General features: G+C 32.0%; 1 protein-coding gene across 4 annotated transcripts in view; it reads right to left on the bottom strand.

Annotated features, from left to right (window-relative positions):
- Positions 1–18,089, bottom strand: part of LOC146535546 (insulin receptor-like) — a 45,309-nt gene extending 27,220 nt beyond the window's left edge. For all 4 annotated transcript variants that reach the window (XM_085191449.1, XM_085191450.1, XM_085191451.1 and 1 more), the window contains exons 1-2: positions 17,865–18,089; positions 13,760–13,899 (exon numbers count right to left, since the gene is read on the bottom strand). In XM_085191449.1, coding sequence (XP_085047575.1) covers positions 13,760–13,859 — 100 coding nt within the window. In that variant the 5' untranslated portion in view covers positions 13,860–13,899; positions 17,865–18,089. The remainder of the gene's footprint in view (positions 1–13,759; positions 13,900–17,864) is intronic.

The raw sequence follows: 18,089 nt of genomic DNA, 5'->3' as shown, positions 1-18,089 counted from the left end.
GATTTATGTTTCCGGTCTCTGAATGAAGATATCAATGGTCGCCTCACATGGCGCGCCCGCGTGTTATTGTTGTTCATTCACTCACAGCTTATTACAGCTAATACTAACCAAGTATAACAATGTTTTTGCACATCCGTTTACGAGCGCCCGGACGATAAGGCCGGAGTTACGAAAATATTTGACATTATAATATTTGTTATTCGGGTGAGTCACGGAGCTATTTTCGTCACGTCAGTCCGAATGATACAATTGGCAAGAGATATTTTTTTTTATTACTTAGAATATAAAATGACATAAACAATAAATACATATTATTTTTGATAACAAACGCAAAAATATTATTGATAATAAAATTTTTATATTGTAATAATATTACTATTATTCGTTCTACTCATGCGAATTTCAATTGTATTTTTATCATAAATTGAAGGTTTTGAATGTCGAATATGAGATTTCCTCGTCCATTTCCAGTTTAAAATTTCATCATCCATACCTATATTATAAATTCGAAAGTAACTCTGTCTGTCTGTCTGTCTTTTACGCAATCAGGCCCAAACCGGTAATTTAATTGCGGCAAAATACTCATATAGAGATACTTGAGGGTCTCGGGATGAACATAGGATATTTTTTTTCTTATATTTGTAATATTTTCGATATATACCAATATATTAAAATACTTATTAATTTGAAATGCAATTTATTCCGCCATGTTAATAACAACCGTCGTTGCTAAGCAATGATTTGCAAAGTTTGTTGTTAGAAAACGTCACCCAAAATGAGCTTGCTTAACGCATCTCTATTGAAAACTGAAAATAATTTCATAAATATATTTAATAAATATTCATATAGTTCAAGCGGGCGTAGCCGCGTTCGGGTTCACTAGTTTTTATATAATTCAGTTCGTTCATCGTTCGTGTTTGATTAAGTTACAGTAGAAAAACTAAAAACTGTTTATATAAAATCGTTTAAAAATATAGTTGCCTCCAACTATTATTAGAGGCAGTACAAATAGTCAAATGTAGGTTAGTAGGTAGTTAGTTTACAAATAAACGGGTAGGTACATATGAAGCAAAACAAGTTGCGCAATGTAATGATAGCGTTGGCAGGAGCAACAAGCACGAGGTAGAGCAAATTCTATGTAGAGCTTCTAAAATCCTTCTACGGAAAACGCAACTCGCTTGTTTTGTAAATAATTTATAACTAATATAACTTAACATAATAAATATATACTAAAAAAGGCGGTTAAATTGCACTAATTTAAACACTTTTAACATCTCTAAAGTGTTATTCCACACTTAGGAATATTTTCTTAATAAGTATTATATACATGTAGGCGATCAAGCGTCGTGTTTTAGTATGTTGGCCAATATTCAACCGATTCATTAAGAAAATGACGTTGTCAGATGTATTATTTATTAATGACGAGGAAAACGTAAACAATATATTGTAAACAACTGTAGTGGGCCAAGATTGCATTTACAAAAGGATCACGCGACAAGCATTAAATAGATAGAACATTTACGTCAATAATAACGGTGTACTTATAATGTTCTATATTTTAGCTTCCCCTGCATACAGCAATATGTTAGGATATAAGGGAAAATGGTGTTAAGATACTCTGTTCCCATTAAGACACCTCCGTTCCCCACTTTCCGCCGGATTCTGGAGGCATTGCGTGTTGAGTGATGGCTTTGTCTCGTTTTGCCGCACTTTGCCTCGTTGCCAGAACAAGGAAATTAAAATATTTCATTTTCTCGAGTGGAAATCGAACCCACAAACGGCTGGCCTCGTCCGGCCATATATTATTATTAGTACCTAAGTAACCATTTACTGTTGTACGTAAGTAAACACTATCGTAATTATAAAATTGTGGAATAATAATTAATGTATTTATTCCGCATAATGACAATCGATAAAATAATTAATATAAAATAATTATATATAAAATAATTTTAATCAAATAATTATTAAAAAGGTAATATCAATAATCGTAAAATTACCATAAGTTATGTAAAAAACATAAGATTATTATAAATTTTACAGAGAACTAAAAATATTTTATTAAAACATTTTATATACATAAATATAAATTATTCCTATCCTTATCTAAGAAATGAAAGCAAATAATATATGCAGTAAATATATACCAGCATTGCCTTGGCGTTCGTGACCTGAATCTTTTTTGTGTACATCCTATTTTACTTTTGTGGTTTGTAAAAATTATATATTTTACTAATATCAGTTTAAATAATACTATGTTTATTAAAAGTAGATATGTATTTTTAGGAGATATATTATTGAAATCAATAGGACCCAAAAAACACTTGAGCTCTTACTTCTTAAATAACAAAATAAAAATATATATAGAAGTATGTATATATTTTTTAAATTTTTACAAACTTCTTTTTATTATACTAATAATAAAAAACTTTAAAACACATAAATTTTAGACTAAAACCTATTGTTATCAGTTTATTCTTACAAGACGAAAACCGACTCGAGTTGACGACCGTTTATAATAATATTAATCTCGTTATGTTTCATTTTCAACGGTCGCCGATAACTGTTGCACTGTTTCAAATCAATTTAATTATCAAATATCAATATATATATATATATATATATATATATACACACACACACATATATATATATACACATATAATAATATATATATATATATATATATATATATATATATATATAAGTATTAGAACGACTTTATTATTACTTAAAAATTAGCTTCTTCAACACTAAAAAGCAAAGGGTAAAGTAAAACATTGCAGTCAACTTATGTCATATCTTTTGCTAATATATCATTTTGAAACCTGTATATATTTGTCCCCTATAATATTTCAGGTTTGTAATGTTTACATGTACAACGATTTTCATTAAATGTAAGTTAAACATATTATTTCTTAGAGAACGTTACTTGTGATATTTTTAGCAGGGCATAAAAGTTGTTATCCTTTATCCGGTATTTCTAGACTCAATAGAGATCTGCGACGGTTCTAGATCCGCGACGGCCCACGCCTTAAACTGTTTCTCTTGAAATGTTTTTGTAAACATATTTAATATTAAATTTAAATTGCATTGTTATCGCTTTTTTATTTTATGCATTTCAAGATTTAAAAAAAAACTGTATGATTATACCTACTTTGTTTATACATTTAAGTTTAAATAATTATGGCCAAAATTAAATTGGTTCAGGATACCTGTATTGCATTATTGGTATCCCGATTAAAGAATCCGGTTACTGGTCACAGGTCCTTCAAATGTTCTCGGTATGCTTGAAAGTGAAAGTTTTCATGTACTGGTCCACCTATTGCTCGCCATAGAATATATTTCCAATATAGGTTCCCGCATTCCACTATATGTAGTCTATCACTGTATATCTTTATTATAAATGTTTGTATAGTTAAGATTGTATACCCAAGACTCTTCTTTTACTCTTCTAAATTCTAAGGATGAAAGGCTCCTCGCAGCTAAGTGAGAAGCTCTGAAGAAGAAGAAGAATTGAATGAATTTGCCACTCGAGTGTCTAAGCTCTATCTAATCACTTCTGAACTGATGTTATCTCTGTACTAGTTATTAAGTGATAGTTATTTTAATCAAATAAACAAAAAAGCTTTTAACAAAGTAGCACTATTTAGTAACACTATATATTTTTCAATAATTTTATATACTTAACGGAAAGGTTTAACAAAATATTTGACTCTATATTTATTCCTAGATAGAAACTGAACTCGTTATGAATTTTGTATCACTATGTCGATCGCTGTTATAATAATACATGCTAGCCACTTGTTAAACATATTACTCCAATCTTTTTCAAGCATGTCTCTTTTTTTATATATCATTTAAATTGATAAATGAATAAGCTATTGATTATTACCTGTCAATATTTTTAATAAATAATACTCAAATTACGTACGCAAGGTTAGAACAGAATATTTAAAGGGCTACCCAGGAGGCGGCAAGGTCGCGGAACGCGGTCATCGACCCGGAAGCAAGAGGGGTGAGGGGGGTCTACAGGAGGCCTGCTTGAGACAGACCCCCTTGCTTGTGGTATTATTCCTAGAACTTCGTTTTGCGCATTTCTGCAGGGCCAATATTAATTTCGTCAGATACTTTTATTGGATTATAATATTATCCAACTAGGTAATATTTAACCTTAACTTTACAAAAATAACTTAATTATTTATATGTCATAGAGTTATTACATTTTAATGTATAATGTATCTATCCAATGTTTAATAGTTTTTTTAATATAGTAAAATATATTTGTATTCATTGTCTACCATGAACATATATGCATGAAACAGAATGACATAAAAAATAGTATGCCATCGTACATGGTATCTAACCGAGCGACATTCCAAAGGAACATAGCTGCGGATTTCATGTTATATGTGTTGTACTTAATACCTGTTCAATGTAATATAGGCTATACAAAGTTCGTTGTAAACGTGTTTATTTTGAATAAAAAATATTTTTCCGTTGTAAATAAATTAATTATCCATAACAATTATTCGACTAAAATTTACCAAACTCTTTAAATACTACAAAATGTTTTTACAAGACTTTCGCTATTTTACTTGTATTGAGAAAAAAATGTGAGATACACGTAAGTGTTAATTAATAAGCGTTAAACTAAACAAAAAGTTACCGTCATAATATCCTGAAAAGGCAATCATGACGACGCAAGCGTCGATGACCACGCAGATTATTTGCGTACCGCATGACGTATTGACCACGCGACCCGTCTATAAGAAGCAATTTTGCAAGTCGAAAAGAAATGGTGAACAAATAAAATTGCCAGTAAAAAAAAACATCAAATGAATCGTTAAATTAAAAAAAACATACATATGACGTAAGTCCTATTTTAAATTATAAATTATTATAAATATACCTAGCTAGCTACCTAGATTTTAACAATTTTAACTTGAATATAAAAAGAAAAGAACCTGCACCAATATCGTTTTTCTTGTCCCTATTTTTTTGTTATATTTATTGGCCATTGTTAAAGGTATATTTTAATGTGTACGCTAGAATATTCTTTTCCGGTGAAAGTAGTCGCTTTGATTTCTAGGAATTCTCCAAAACATTAGATACGCTTCGCCTTTCGAACAGAGTTTACCTTTTTATTTCTAATAAAATATAATTTAAATTTTTAAAAAATGTAGGTAGGTACATATGTATATCGATATTTTGTGAATAATTCAGCATATTTCTTTATGTAATAATTGACATTTTTTTTTAATATTTAAGTTCCTTTAAATTTAAATGATGGACAAAAAATTATTGAAAATTATTTTTATTGACATATATTTATTATTTTTATGTAGATATTAACGTACACTTGCAAAGCTGATAATTAATGTGATATTTTAAACGAAAACCTATACTTAGTGTAATAGTAATAAGATTGTACTTCCCATTATCTATTTTAATACCTGTTATACTATACTAATCAATATAAATATACAGAATTAATTTTAAGTTTTTATTAAAAATAGTGTGCGCAATGCGACAATGCCCGCTGGCTGAGCCGAGATGTCCGCTCGCCCTCTTTGGCCTCTCTTTGCAAAACAACACTTGTTGCGGAAATAGCGACGAAAAACGTTTGTCTGAGTGATCATGCGAATGCCCGAGCGTTCGGTCTGCTCTATATACTACTACTACTCTATTATTTCTTCTTGCCTTTTTGTTACTGAGATCATATTCTAATTGTTCGTAACGTTAAGCAATTGTATGTAAAATAAATATATACGTAATATTTTACCTATTCGAATGTAAGTCTAAGCAGCACATAACAAAAACAAAGATTAAAGTTTCCTTATCTTCCATTAAAAATAATAAATTCTTGGAAACGCGGTAAATTATCTTTGCTGTAAATATCATATTCTTGTCCTTGTTTTATATTATAGTATGGGCCGGGAGAAATCAAAACAAACAGACTTTTGGCCCCATCAAGCGAGATAGTTACGTAGCCGTGTGCGAATCGTGATAAAATTAGCCGATACACTGACATTGAACGCAAAAACAAAGTGGAGCAAGCTTCGCGCATGCGCTCAGGTGAAGTGTACTCTGGACCAATTTTAGCAATATGGGCGATGCCCATATCTGCCCGTGTTAGAAGGGTACAAGAGGCCCATACAGGGAGAGCTCAAAAAGCTTTACCAAAAACCTGTTGAGAACGGAAATATATACGATAACAAAAGACATTTATAAAATAAATATACTTTTATTTGATAAAACTCCTTTCTTAGTAAAAGTAGGTCTTTGCAAGTCTGTTAATTGAATCAATATTTTTTTTATTTTTATTGTAGTTATGCATATTGGCTTCTTTATGCCTTGTTTTGTGACACAGAAATTGCGTTTTTGTAGTTGTCTGTTGTCTAACAATATTCGGGAAATCCAAATTTTATATAAAATATGACTCAGCCTTAAATGGCAATCTTAAAGGGTACCGAACGTTATTTATAACCTTAATTATTTTTTGATAGAGAAATAAAAAGAAAGCTAAAAAACTCTTTAATATTTTTAAGAAGAAGAATCCTTATAAAACTTTAATATTGATGCAACTCTTTAGTCAACTTAACCTCTTATTTGCACCCTTAAGGGGGGATTCTATAAAACCGTGAAACACGTGCTCAATGAAATATTTTTAAGAGTGAATTTTCATTTTTTATAAAAATCGGTGGCGATTTAATTTTTTTCCCATACAAACTTTAAACCCCTATTTCATCCCTTTAGGGTTAACAAAGGGGGTATTTCAAAATCCCTTCTTAGTGGATGTCCAGGTTACGAAAATAAACATCGGTCCAAATTTCACGTTTCTTTTACCATCAGCCATTACCGATTGTTTATTCTATAAAATATAAAAATCTTTGAGTATATCATCTCAAAATATTTTTAAATTTATGTATATTAACGTCATGAAATAATATTACTATGATGGTTTTCGCTTGGTTTTTTCTAATAAAATAAAATATATTAATTGCTTTAAATTCAGTTTAAAAAGAGTATCACTTAAGTAACAAGAGATTACTCGATGATAATACGTTGCGGCTCCGTTCATATCCATCGAGCGATCGCTTATCGCGGCCTGCGCGGAGCCCGCGGGCCGCGTGCGGTAGGTCACGGTCGGCTCTCGTTCTATCTATAACGTCGCGAATCTTGCCGAATCGCTTCTGTATCTATTTAATTTTGTTTTTTCGTCGACCACAGATCACTCCAAGCCCGTAAATGTCAAATAGAGGTTGAAAAATAAATTGATTCCAAATAACAACTTATCTTGATCACAATCAGAAATATTTCGTTAAAAAAACTTTAAATGATGAACGTACCTACTTTTTTGAAATTCTTTCTATGTGAATTGTACGAAAAAAATCTTTTTTTTCAGCTTCATGCCGTATCCCGCATATAGCAAGGTAGACAGAGGAAACTTAGTGTTAAGAAACGTGTACTTTCACCACTTTTACCGAATTACCGACTTTTTAAGCCATTGCGAGTGAGTGGTGGAATTCAACGCCTCGCTTTGCCTTGGTCTTACCATAACGAAGAAATGAACGTGCGCCATGACGGCCTCAAAAAAAAATTATATACGTTTCATATTTTAGCATATGTACAAAGCATTTCCTACGCAACACATTAATTAGTACGTAGGTACTACGTAAATGTACGAGCATGTAGAGCATGAGTCGGAACATTTCCTAAAAAAGAAATGACCTCATAATAAGCTTCCTGTTATCGTGACGGCCATAAATATTGTATATTCTATCTACTGTGTTCTCTCAAATAGTTTTGTTTTTAACATTTTTTTTAAGTGTTATTCCACACTCAGAAAAAAAATTAAAAACGTATTAGTGGTCAGAGCACTTTCAGTTTTCGGTTTCCAAGAGGCGCGGATTCACTTCCTAGAAAATTAAAATTTTTATACGTTTTCTTAATGAGTAGTTCTGTTATACGTTATACTCATTTATAAATTGTTTACTATAATGACAATTTAACTATCTAATTAATTCGAGATAACTGATCAGCAGAGGTTAGGTATGTCGTTACGCACGCGTATAGTCTTTAGTAGACGACATCACATCACATGTTAGTAAATAAGGAATTTGCTGCATAAAAAATATTACAAATTAAATTTATATCTTTAGATATATTTATAGAGATTTGACCAGGATAAACCGATAATATTTAAAAAACTGGTATTGAGTAAAAATATTTACATATTGCTGATATTTCATATCTCGGCGCCATCAATTTTATCAGTTGTTTGTTACGATACCCTCTTATCTCTTAGAATTGGTCAGCCTACGCAACTTGGTAATTTTTATCGAGAAATAAATAAAATAGTAGTAAGTATTAATGTTTTATGAAATAAAATAATTATATAGTTAAAAATATTTTTCTATCATTTCTGTTTAAAAATATTTCACAAAGTATCCCAGTTCACCAAAATCGTTACTCTATATAATTAAGCTGTTTATTTTTAAACTTGTTACAATTCATTTAGAACAACGTAAAATATGAACTTTTTCATATAACCACACTTTTAAAGTCATATTACGTCACAAATAAATTGAATTCATTTAAATAGTAACAACAAAAGCGAAGTATTTTTGGCAGACAAAATAATTGGCTGTTGGCAGTGTTACGCAAATAGAGTGCTATAATCTACTGTAAACAGAAAACGAAAGACGATGACAAAAGATTTTATCTTTTATATTTAAATAGTGGTGTTTGATTTTACATGAGATCACCTGTAGCATAATTAATAAATAAATTACCCATTATCATCCTCGGCATTTGTTTTTTCAAATATTTTGAGTCATATTACAAAAAAACGTAAAACAGTACTTATATTGTACTAGCGGACGCGCGCAGCTTCGCTTGCGTATTTAGGGGTGAATTCTAATAACCCATGAAACATATGTTCAATGAAATATTTTTAAGAGTCTAAATTTCAAATTTTTTACAAATCGGTGGCGATTTAAGAATTTTTCCATACAAACTTTCAACCCCTTATTTGCACCCTTAGGGGGAGAATTCTAGTAAACTATGAAACACGTGTTCAATTAAATACTTTTAAAAATCTAAATTTCAAATTTTATAAAAATCGGTGCCGATTTAATTTTTTTTCCATACAAACTTTGAACCCTATTTCACACCTTTAGGGTTAAAATTTTTCAAAATCCCTTCTTAGTGGATGTCCAGATTACGAAAGTAAATATCTGTCCAAATTTCATGTTTCTACGCACAGCGGTTACGGCTGTGCGTGCGTCTTACCTCAGTCAGTGAGGACAAGTCCTTTTATATATATAGATTACTTATATGAAAACAACTGGACATAAGGTCTTATGGCGGCAACAAGTCGCGCCACCACCTACTGCGCATGCAATGTGTTCACACCCTGTAATTCCCTTACATGACGAATAACATTAGTCAAAGTATAAAAAACTTAATTTTATGTAGGATTTACACAAGGGACTTTGGTTTAATTTTTGTTGTACAATTAAAATTCAAAAATATACTTTTTGCATTCAAAAATTCAATAGCTATGGAATGCTTGTTAATGTAACACACAAATATAAAATTGTTGAATTAATAATAAGAGCAAAATGGTACCTAATTGTAAAAACCAATGGAAAACTAATTAGCGAATTTAAACATATCGGCATATTTAGGGTTATAGCAACGCAACACAAATTACAATACGTTAAATATGATGTTGATGAAAATTTTATGAATTGAAAGCGAACACTTTTTTAGCATTGTAGGTAGAACTGCGAATGCTTTACTATGTTATAAATGATTTTTTTATAATTTATACCAGAAGTAAATAAATAAAAAGTAATACAAAATGCGTAGTTAGGTTTCCAATGGAATTTTAGGGGTAGTAGATGGGGTTGTCTCGCTTGCGGACATTGACCCCGACAGCTGGTACATTCACTACATTCACACACGCGATGTAACCAGGTGGTACTGAGATAAGCTGGTCAGTGATGTGACACAAAATAATTAAATATACTTCTTTTTCTTGACACATTGATGATGATTTCTTTCTCTGAGCTTATTTTAATTATATTAAAAGTGAAGAAGTATGTTTTAAAACATTATTTTTCAGTAAAATCCGCTGACATCTATTTTTATATACTATACATTTAATGTATAAGAAATAGAAATATATTATTATATATACGTACATTTTTATGCTTTCTTTGAAGTAGTACACGTGAAAGTTTTTAAAAACATATAAAAAACGTATGTATAAAAAAATCATCGTCATCAAAGTTCTTTACACGTGTAATCATATATTTTCCGTGTTTTCATTTTTAGTGGAGCGACGCGTAATGCCACTGGCCTTGGAAACTTTTCACGGACATTTATTTTAAATAAACATGTCATCTCTGGAAATAAAATAGTTTTATAAAACTTTAGGTTTTTTGGAATTGTCTTTAATTGAATTGTCATGTTTATTTTATAATTTTTTTTTATCGTTATTGTAAAAATATATACATATACCTATTTAATAAAATTTTAATAGCTATGATATAGTCAAAACATATAGTCAAATATACACAACCCAATATTGTTTATTTTTTTTTTTATTGTTACACAATATATTTAAAAGTCTTCAATATGTAACTAAAATATTTTACAGTGTAAAGTTTATTACGTGTGTTTGGATGTGACGCACGTAGATGCGTACTATGGCTTGGTGGCATGGCGACATGATGTTTCAGAAAACATCAAAATACGTAAGCTATACCTTTGAAGACACCAAGGCACGGTTGATTACTGCGTAATAACAAACCTCTTGGTAGATGGATCATACGCATACTATGTACATATATTATACTATCGTGGGAAAATTATTGAGAAATAGTTATCCATTGGTGTTTACCGCCTGGTTTGAAGTCGATGATAAATTTAAATAATAAAATGTTTTTATGAATGGTATGAAAGTAGGTCGAGCTCAATTTGTTATATATATATATATATATATAGATTATAGACTCATAAAATCAGACTATTCTTTTTTTTTCTAATTTTATTTTAAATTTCTCTAACTCTGTATTTAATGTAACGTTTTAATTTTTCAAATTTAAGAACGTTACGTAGGATATTAATTTCGATTATCAAAATATTTAAATGTTTATTAAAAAAATACTAGTTCTATTGCCTATTAAGATGACCTCAATGTTTTTATTATTATTTAAGTATAATTTTCTTTTTTTAATAAAAAAAATTGGTTTGAACTGTCAGCTATCAGTAAGGGAGGAGTCAATGAAATTATTGAGCAATATATACATTGAGAAGTTTATGAAAACAAAATTGATAAAATGATATAAAACAAACAATTAGAAGGAATGTTGACGAAGCGTGTTTACGTCCAAGTCGGATATCGGCGGGTGGCGGGGGAGGCGCGGGCGGCGCACACATTACACGGTCGAATGAATTTCGGCGCTGTTCGTAAGATAACGCGGGCGCCTCCTAAACGAGGCCTCAGCTCGGCGGCGAACGGAGCGGAATTACAAACAAACAACACATCGACTATTCGATTCGACTTTTATCTGACAGATTAAAAAGCGACACGATACCGAGCGTGCCGCGGCGCGCACATAGGTCAATAGCACACGTTCGAATTCAAAATATGATATGGCCATCCACTAGCCAGCACAGGCCCCACGGTAGGATCAATGGCCGCGGAAGTTTTTGCGCACATCCGGCATCTTAACGGTGTTGCGGAGGAACCGACTGTTATATTGGTTACGGGATCGGATTTACGGGGGCTTTTTGTTATTTTGGCTCGCACATATTATGTATAACATGAAGTAATTACTAATAAGTCTTCGAAAATAATAAATCAATCAATTGGTTAATAAAAAGTATAAAATGGAAAAACATATTATTTCTTACGATTGTACGTATATATTTCACTAATTGTTCTAATTTATTAATAGAACAGAATGTTTTTACCACCTTCTACAAAGATGTAGGGTATAGAGAATATTAATCACTATTTATTCTGAAAAATATATACATACATAATATATTCAACTGCATTCTAGCTCTTGTTTATATCAAACAATTTTTGAAGCAAGGTCGTTTTGCTAAAAGATAAAGTGAAATAAATAATCATTACTTTTCATTTAGCTCGTAAGTTAACTAAAATAATTAAATAAAATAAATCAGTAATATTTTGTGTGACGTAAAAGCTATTTTTATTTTTTTTGTCCGCTAACATTGAACCCCTAAAGTGAAAAGAAATTTGTCATTATCGATAGAAAGGATCTGGAATGATGTAGCAGATGCTGTTAAGCTGTGAATCTATGACAGATGCATACCGTTCGCACAGTTTACGTTTCAAATTTATTATTGAGTGTAGTGTTTGATATTTATTATGGCCGTTGTAACAAAATGGAAAAAAAATGTTACAAATTTGAACGTTTATAATATATTATATAATATATTTAGTTAATTTTATCTACCTACATTTTTAGTTTCACATACTATGTCTGTTTATTATGATCAAAATTTATATTTTTTTAAATATTTTCTGCTAGATTTTATAAGTAACTTGTCAAATAATTATTTTAATATTATTAAAAGTTATATTAAAAATATACTTGGACTTGTGTATGTAACTTATTTTTTCATGTTAAACCCGAAAACGAGAATCTTAACTCTAGAATCGATTTCATCGCACATGGAATTGTCAAATCTCAGATTGGATTATTTATTTATTTTCATCATGACAAAAAAATAAATAACAATTATATTTCATTTATGTAAAGAAAAATTCCATTTCCAAAACGCATTGGAACAAAGTTTGTTTTAAACTTTTTTAATTTGACTACAATTGATTTTTTATCGATTGATTACATCAGCATAATCATATTTTATTTATTTATATAAAAAAACTCCAAATACATTATCCATAAAAACAGTAAAGAAATCAATGTTGTACGGGAGCCCCTCGAATATTTTTTTTATTCTGTTTTTAGGTTTTCGTACTTCAAAACGAAGCCCTTATATTATGATCACTTCGTTGTCCGTCTGTCAAGACCCTTTATCTCGAGATAGCGTGGATATATCAAGCTGAAATTATTGTCAAATATTCTAGATCTAGACGAGAGAAATTCACCGCGTAATCAAAACCTAAAGGATACTACCCGGGGGCCTAAAATTATGCAATTTGCGAAGAAGTGAAAATCTGCTTTACAAATAAAGGAAAAAATCCAAAAAATGAAAATTTACAGATGTTTCATAGAAAAAAATCACTTCAAACTTATAATTGTAGTACATTTCATACAACATGAATATTATAAGATACAATAATATTGAAATAAGTACGGAGCCCTCGTCATGGGAGTCCGACTCGAATTTGCCGCGTTATTTTTAAGTATTTTTGTTATAGGAGCATAAGAAACACATCATCTGTGAAAATTTGAACAGTTTAACTATCACAGTTTTCAAGATACAGCATGGCAGACGAACGGACAGCGGAGTTTTATAACAGGATCCCATTTTACCCCTTGAGTACGGAACCCTAAAACGAATTTAACTTTTAAGTTATTGTAGACTAAGTGGTTTAAGAGTTATGAAGGTTTCCAGCTTTTTGATTTGACTGGACACGCTGGCGCGTGTTATTTTTTTAAGTTGCATAAAAAATAATAATATTAGACAATTCTTATGATTAAGATTTAATATTATATTAACGTTTGAAGGACAAAAAAATACAAACCCCCGGGTGCAAGAAGTTCGCCGGCACAAGAACAGTCGCACACCAGCAGTAACGTGCACGCTACCACCGGCCATGCGACCCCGTCGCACGCGCGCCGCATTACGCCGCGCCGCGCACCACCACCCTCCGCATGACACGAGCTGAAAACATTGAGGTTAGTTACTAATTTAAGTTAAGGAATACTATTTTTAAGATAAAATAAAACTCAAATAACCATATATTGTAAAAATAGGTAAACTATTTTTTTTTGCAGCAGAGTAGACAGATTCCCTAGTGTTAAATACTTCGTTCCCCATTGTCCGCCGAATTCTGGAGGTATTGCTTTTTGAGTGGCAGTACTCAACGTCGCGCTTTGCCTCGACACCAAGCGAATAAATGAAAGTATTAACTACTTCATTTCCTCGAGTGAGAATTGAACCTACAATTTGTCGCGTTACAGTCACACTTTGTGCCCTTGGGCCACGACTGGCCTCGGAAAACTATTTATTATTAATAATTGTGTATAATTTACTTAACGTATAATTCTATTACCTTGTAAAATATTAACATCTTCATATTTAATGTAGAGCAAGTTTTTAAGTATATAGAAATTTCAGTTTGTAAGAATACAAATAGGGAAGAAGATATTTAAAAAATAATTTTCTATAATACCGTGGATTTTCATTGATGACATTATATTTCATTCATTAATGTTTGCTGCTCGTGGAAAACACAGAATAGCATGAATACTCCGGTAATTAGCGTGGGAGCCTATGCGTTCCCACGACACCAGGCTACGTCTAAATATCGCCTTGGAAAAACGTTAGCCGATTAACCCCAAACTTGCAATCGACAGTGCCCGCCGTCGCATGAAAATCTCATCAGATGTAAACATTAATTACAATAGAAAAACTAGTCAATTTCAATGACTAATGAATGAATTCTGAATTGACCATTTGTTATGAAAATAATTTTACTAAGTGCGTTATTTTTTTAAAACACTATTTATCATATGTAGAATTTAGGTATTATTAAATACATATATCAAAATCACTTAAGGTTAAAGATAGAAATGTGAATAAGCTAGAATTTTCACACAAAATAAATAGAGTGAGACACTACGACTTGAGCTTATGCAAATCTATGTAGGCATGGCGAGGCACGATTGTGGCGGCGCCGTGGACTATAGATTGTGATATATCCGAGTAATCAGTAGTATATATTATGGTAGATGTCTACTTATTACAATACCTACCTAGTTCCTATGTACATATGTACGTGTTCTGTGTGCGAAGCCTACGTCACCGTGACGCTCGTTGGCGCCCACCTGACGGTGTACGTTATCAAGTAGATTTTGGGAACCTATCTTAGATAACAACCTCACTACTACTTCTGTCACAAACGTTGCAAATTTGTTTTCATGTGCAATTTAGAGTTATATATTTAATTTCGTTGTTTCACAATGAGAATGTACCTGTTTCTTATTAACGTTTGAGTATCAGAACTGGAATAGACGTTTTGTTTATATTATTTTATTATATTTATGACATATGTTTGATGAATTTATTTATAAATTATACATATTATAAGTAAAAAACATGGTAATGGAGTAGAGTAAAAGCCATAAAAAAATTATAATATGTATTACGAAAGAAAAATAAAGAAAAATAATACTGTGAAAATATTACAATAAATGCGCTACGTTTGTAGCCGTTTGTAAAATACGTAATAATGTTTTTAGCACGTGGAATGCATGCCGTAGTGTAGCGAAGCTTTGACGTTAGTAAGAGAGAGATAGCGGCGCGTAAGGGACTGCGGTGTGCGTAGAACCATTAGGTCTCGCTGGAGTCGCAGGGAGGTGGTACCAGTTTCCCGCGTTGCATTCCTCGTTGTTTATGCGCAGCGGGGCGGGGCGGGGCGGGGCGGGGCGGGCGGCGGGGTCGACGACCGCGTGCCGCAACACGCCGCCATATTTTCGGTAATAAATAATAGAACAGCGCAACGCATCGCGATCGATCGGGCCGTGGCCAGTGTGGCAGCACTGGCAGTGCGGCGGCGCGGCGCTTGCTGGCCAAAACATTGCACCCCACCCCCGCGCCTCCGCGGCCTGATAACTTTAACAAACTTACGACATATCTGTCTTTGAAGTAAGTAAGTATGTATTGATGGAATCTTTGGAATCTTCAGAAGATTTGAACTATTGAAATGTTTAGTCAACAACCAAACCTACACTACATTTTCTTTTTTAATTTCTGTGATACTACAAGAGTTTATTATTGCATAATTAATACTTTGAGGCGGCTCTTGAATAGGTTCCAAATGCGTCTCAAGCCATACAGCTGAAAAAGTTTATTTAGTAGTGGCGCGCTTATTAGAGACAGACAGCATACTAACAAAATAATAGAGACCAAATATTATTAAAAATAAATATAAGTGTGTATGTCTACATATCAAAGTATATAATTTATTTATTAATACTTTAAATACGTTAAACAATATTTTAAAGATATGTATCTAAATATAATATCAATGTCAAGAATGATAACAAGTATTAAAACAACAGCACGATGAAGAGCCAGTCATGAAAAGGCGTGACATTTTGACAGGCCATGTTCGGTGTCATCTATCAAGTAGCAGCCCTCGTCACGCTCCCGGTGACCGGCGTCCAGCGTAAGCGCTCTGCTGACGAGACTCTCATTATCTTTACATCATAATGCGCTAGAGGCAATGACATCGCAATGAAAGTATAGTACATGAGCAGAGCGCGTGGATATTATACGGTGTATTATTTAAGATTAATTTTCTAGTTTAATAATACAAGCAACATTTTATTAAATAATAATACAGCCCAATTTCACTAATATTGACACAAATATTACTACAATTTATAAGAAAATAAACAATTCGTAACTTTTTACAAAAATGTCTAAATAGGAAATTATTCTAACAAAAATAGATACATTGCCAATTTAAAATATTATAAAACTATTTTATGTAATAAATCTTACAAAAATAAAACTTTTTTTCAACTTCATTCGTAATTAATGAAATAGGTATATTAACAAGTATTAAAAATTAAATTTTTTACATAATCATATACCGTGTAAGATTGACATGGCGCAGTGGCGCAGCGTGTGACTATCAACCCGATGGTGGTGGATTCGAGTTCCACTAGGGAATTAATTATTTAATATTTTCATATCTTCGCTCTGGTGACAAAACAAAGCGTGGCGTTAAATTCCTCCACTCACTTGCAGTTTTAAGAAAATTAGGTAGAAAGTGGATAACGGCATGTACCGTGATGCGGGATACAGCGTGAAGCGATAAAAAGTATGACCTTGTGAAGAAAGATAAAAAAATGAGATTTTATTTGTAATATTTATATACAAAAATAAATTAATATGTTTACAAGAGCATCAATATCTTAATACTGTATTAATTATCATAGATAGAGTATCTCATGCTTTTATTTCGAAATCACTTCTTCGTAAGCGTAGTCAGCAAAATTCGCTTTTTCTTTTACATAATTAGATCAGGGGATGCTATCTAATTTGAAGTTAGAAACGATTGTATCATTTATTTTATTATTTTGAAACATAATATAAATCGAAATTTCCTAAGAATACTATTGGTTGTATACTAAGTTTTGATTGTAATGGGAGTCGGTTATCTTGAAAAAATTGTTTACTAGTGTGTATCAAAATAGGCTAATTTCTTGTTTAAATACATATACAATAAACGAGGGCACATATTAACAAATCGTGGGTAAAGTAAATATTTTGGTTATTAATATTTAAAGCATAAATTTTGAAGTAAATAAATATATTTGTGATGTAATATTATGAAAACTTATATAGAGAGTGTGTAGAGTCGCACTACGCACGAAATTCGGGAATGTTTTCATGGCATCGTATTGTCGCAGCGATGCGAGCTCGCAGCGAACAGACGGGGCGAGCGAGTTGTTTACACCACCGCACCACGTGGAGGTCGATTGATATACGCTATCACGTGGGCTAAACCATTTACACCTGTACTATACTATGAGACGTAGCGAACATACACTTCACGTAGTGCTTATGAACCAGAATAACCCAGTCGTAATCAGATTGAAAACATGAAACGCTACCTGAGCTCGGCGCCTGCCGTGTTGGTCTGGCCGCCGCCGACCACTATCGCGTACAAATAGCTGCGATTGGACAGCACGAGCACGATATATTCACTTTGTCACAACACCAGCACTGAGCGGTATATTTCGCTAATAACAATAACACAGTATTGTAAACACAGCGCGCGGCAGAAAGCGGTACAGACGAGCGGTCGCGGTCGACGCGCGCAAACAACTGGCGGCGGG

Source organism: Heliconius melpomene, chromosome 10, assembly GCF_056956725.1.
Source record: "Heliconius melpomene rosina isolate 202511_hmr_F chromosome 10, ASM5695672v1, whole genome shotgun sequence".
In the NCBI taxonomy this organism is placed as follows: domain Eukaryota; kingdom Metazoa; phylum Arthropoda; class Insecta; order Lepidoptera; family Nymphalidae; genus Heliconius; species Heliconius melpomene.
This window is presented reverse-complemented; position numbering and strand designations above follow the sequence as displayed.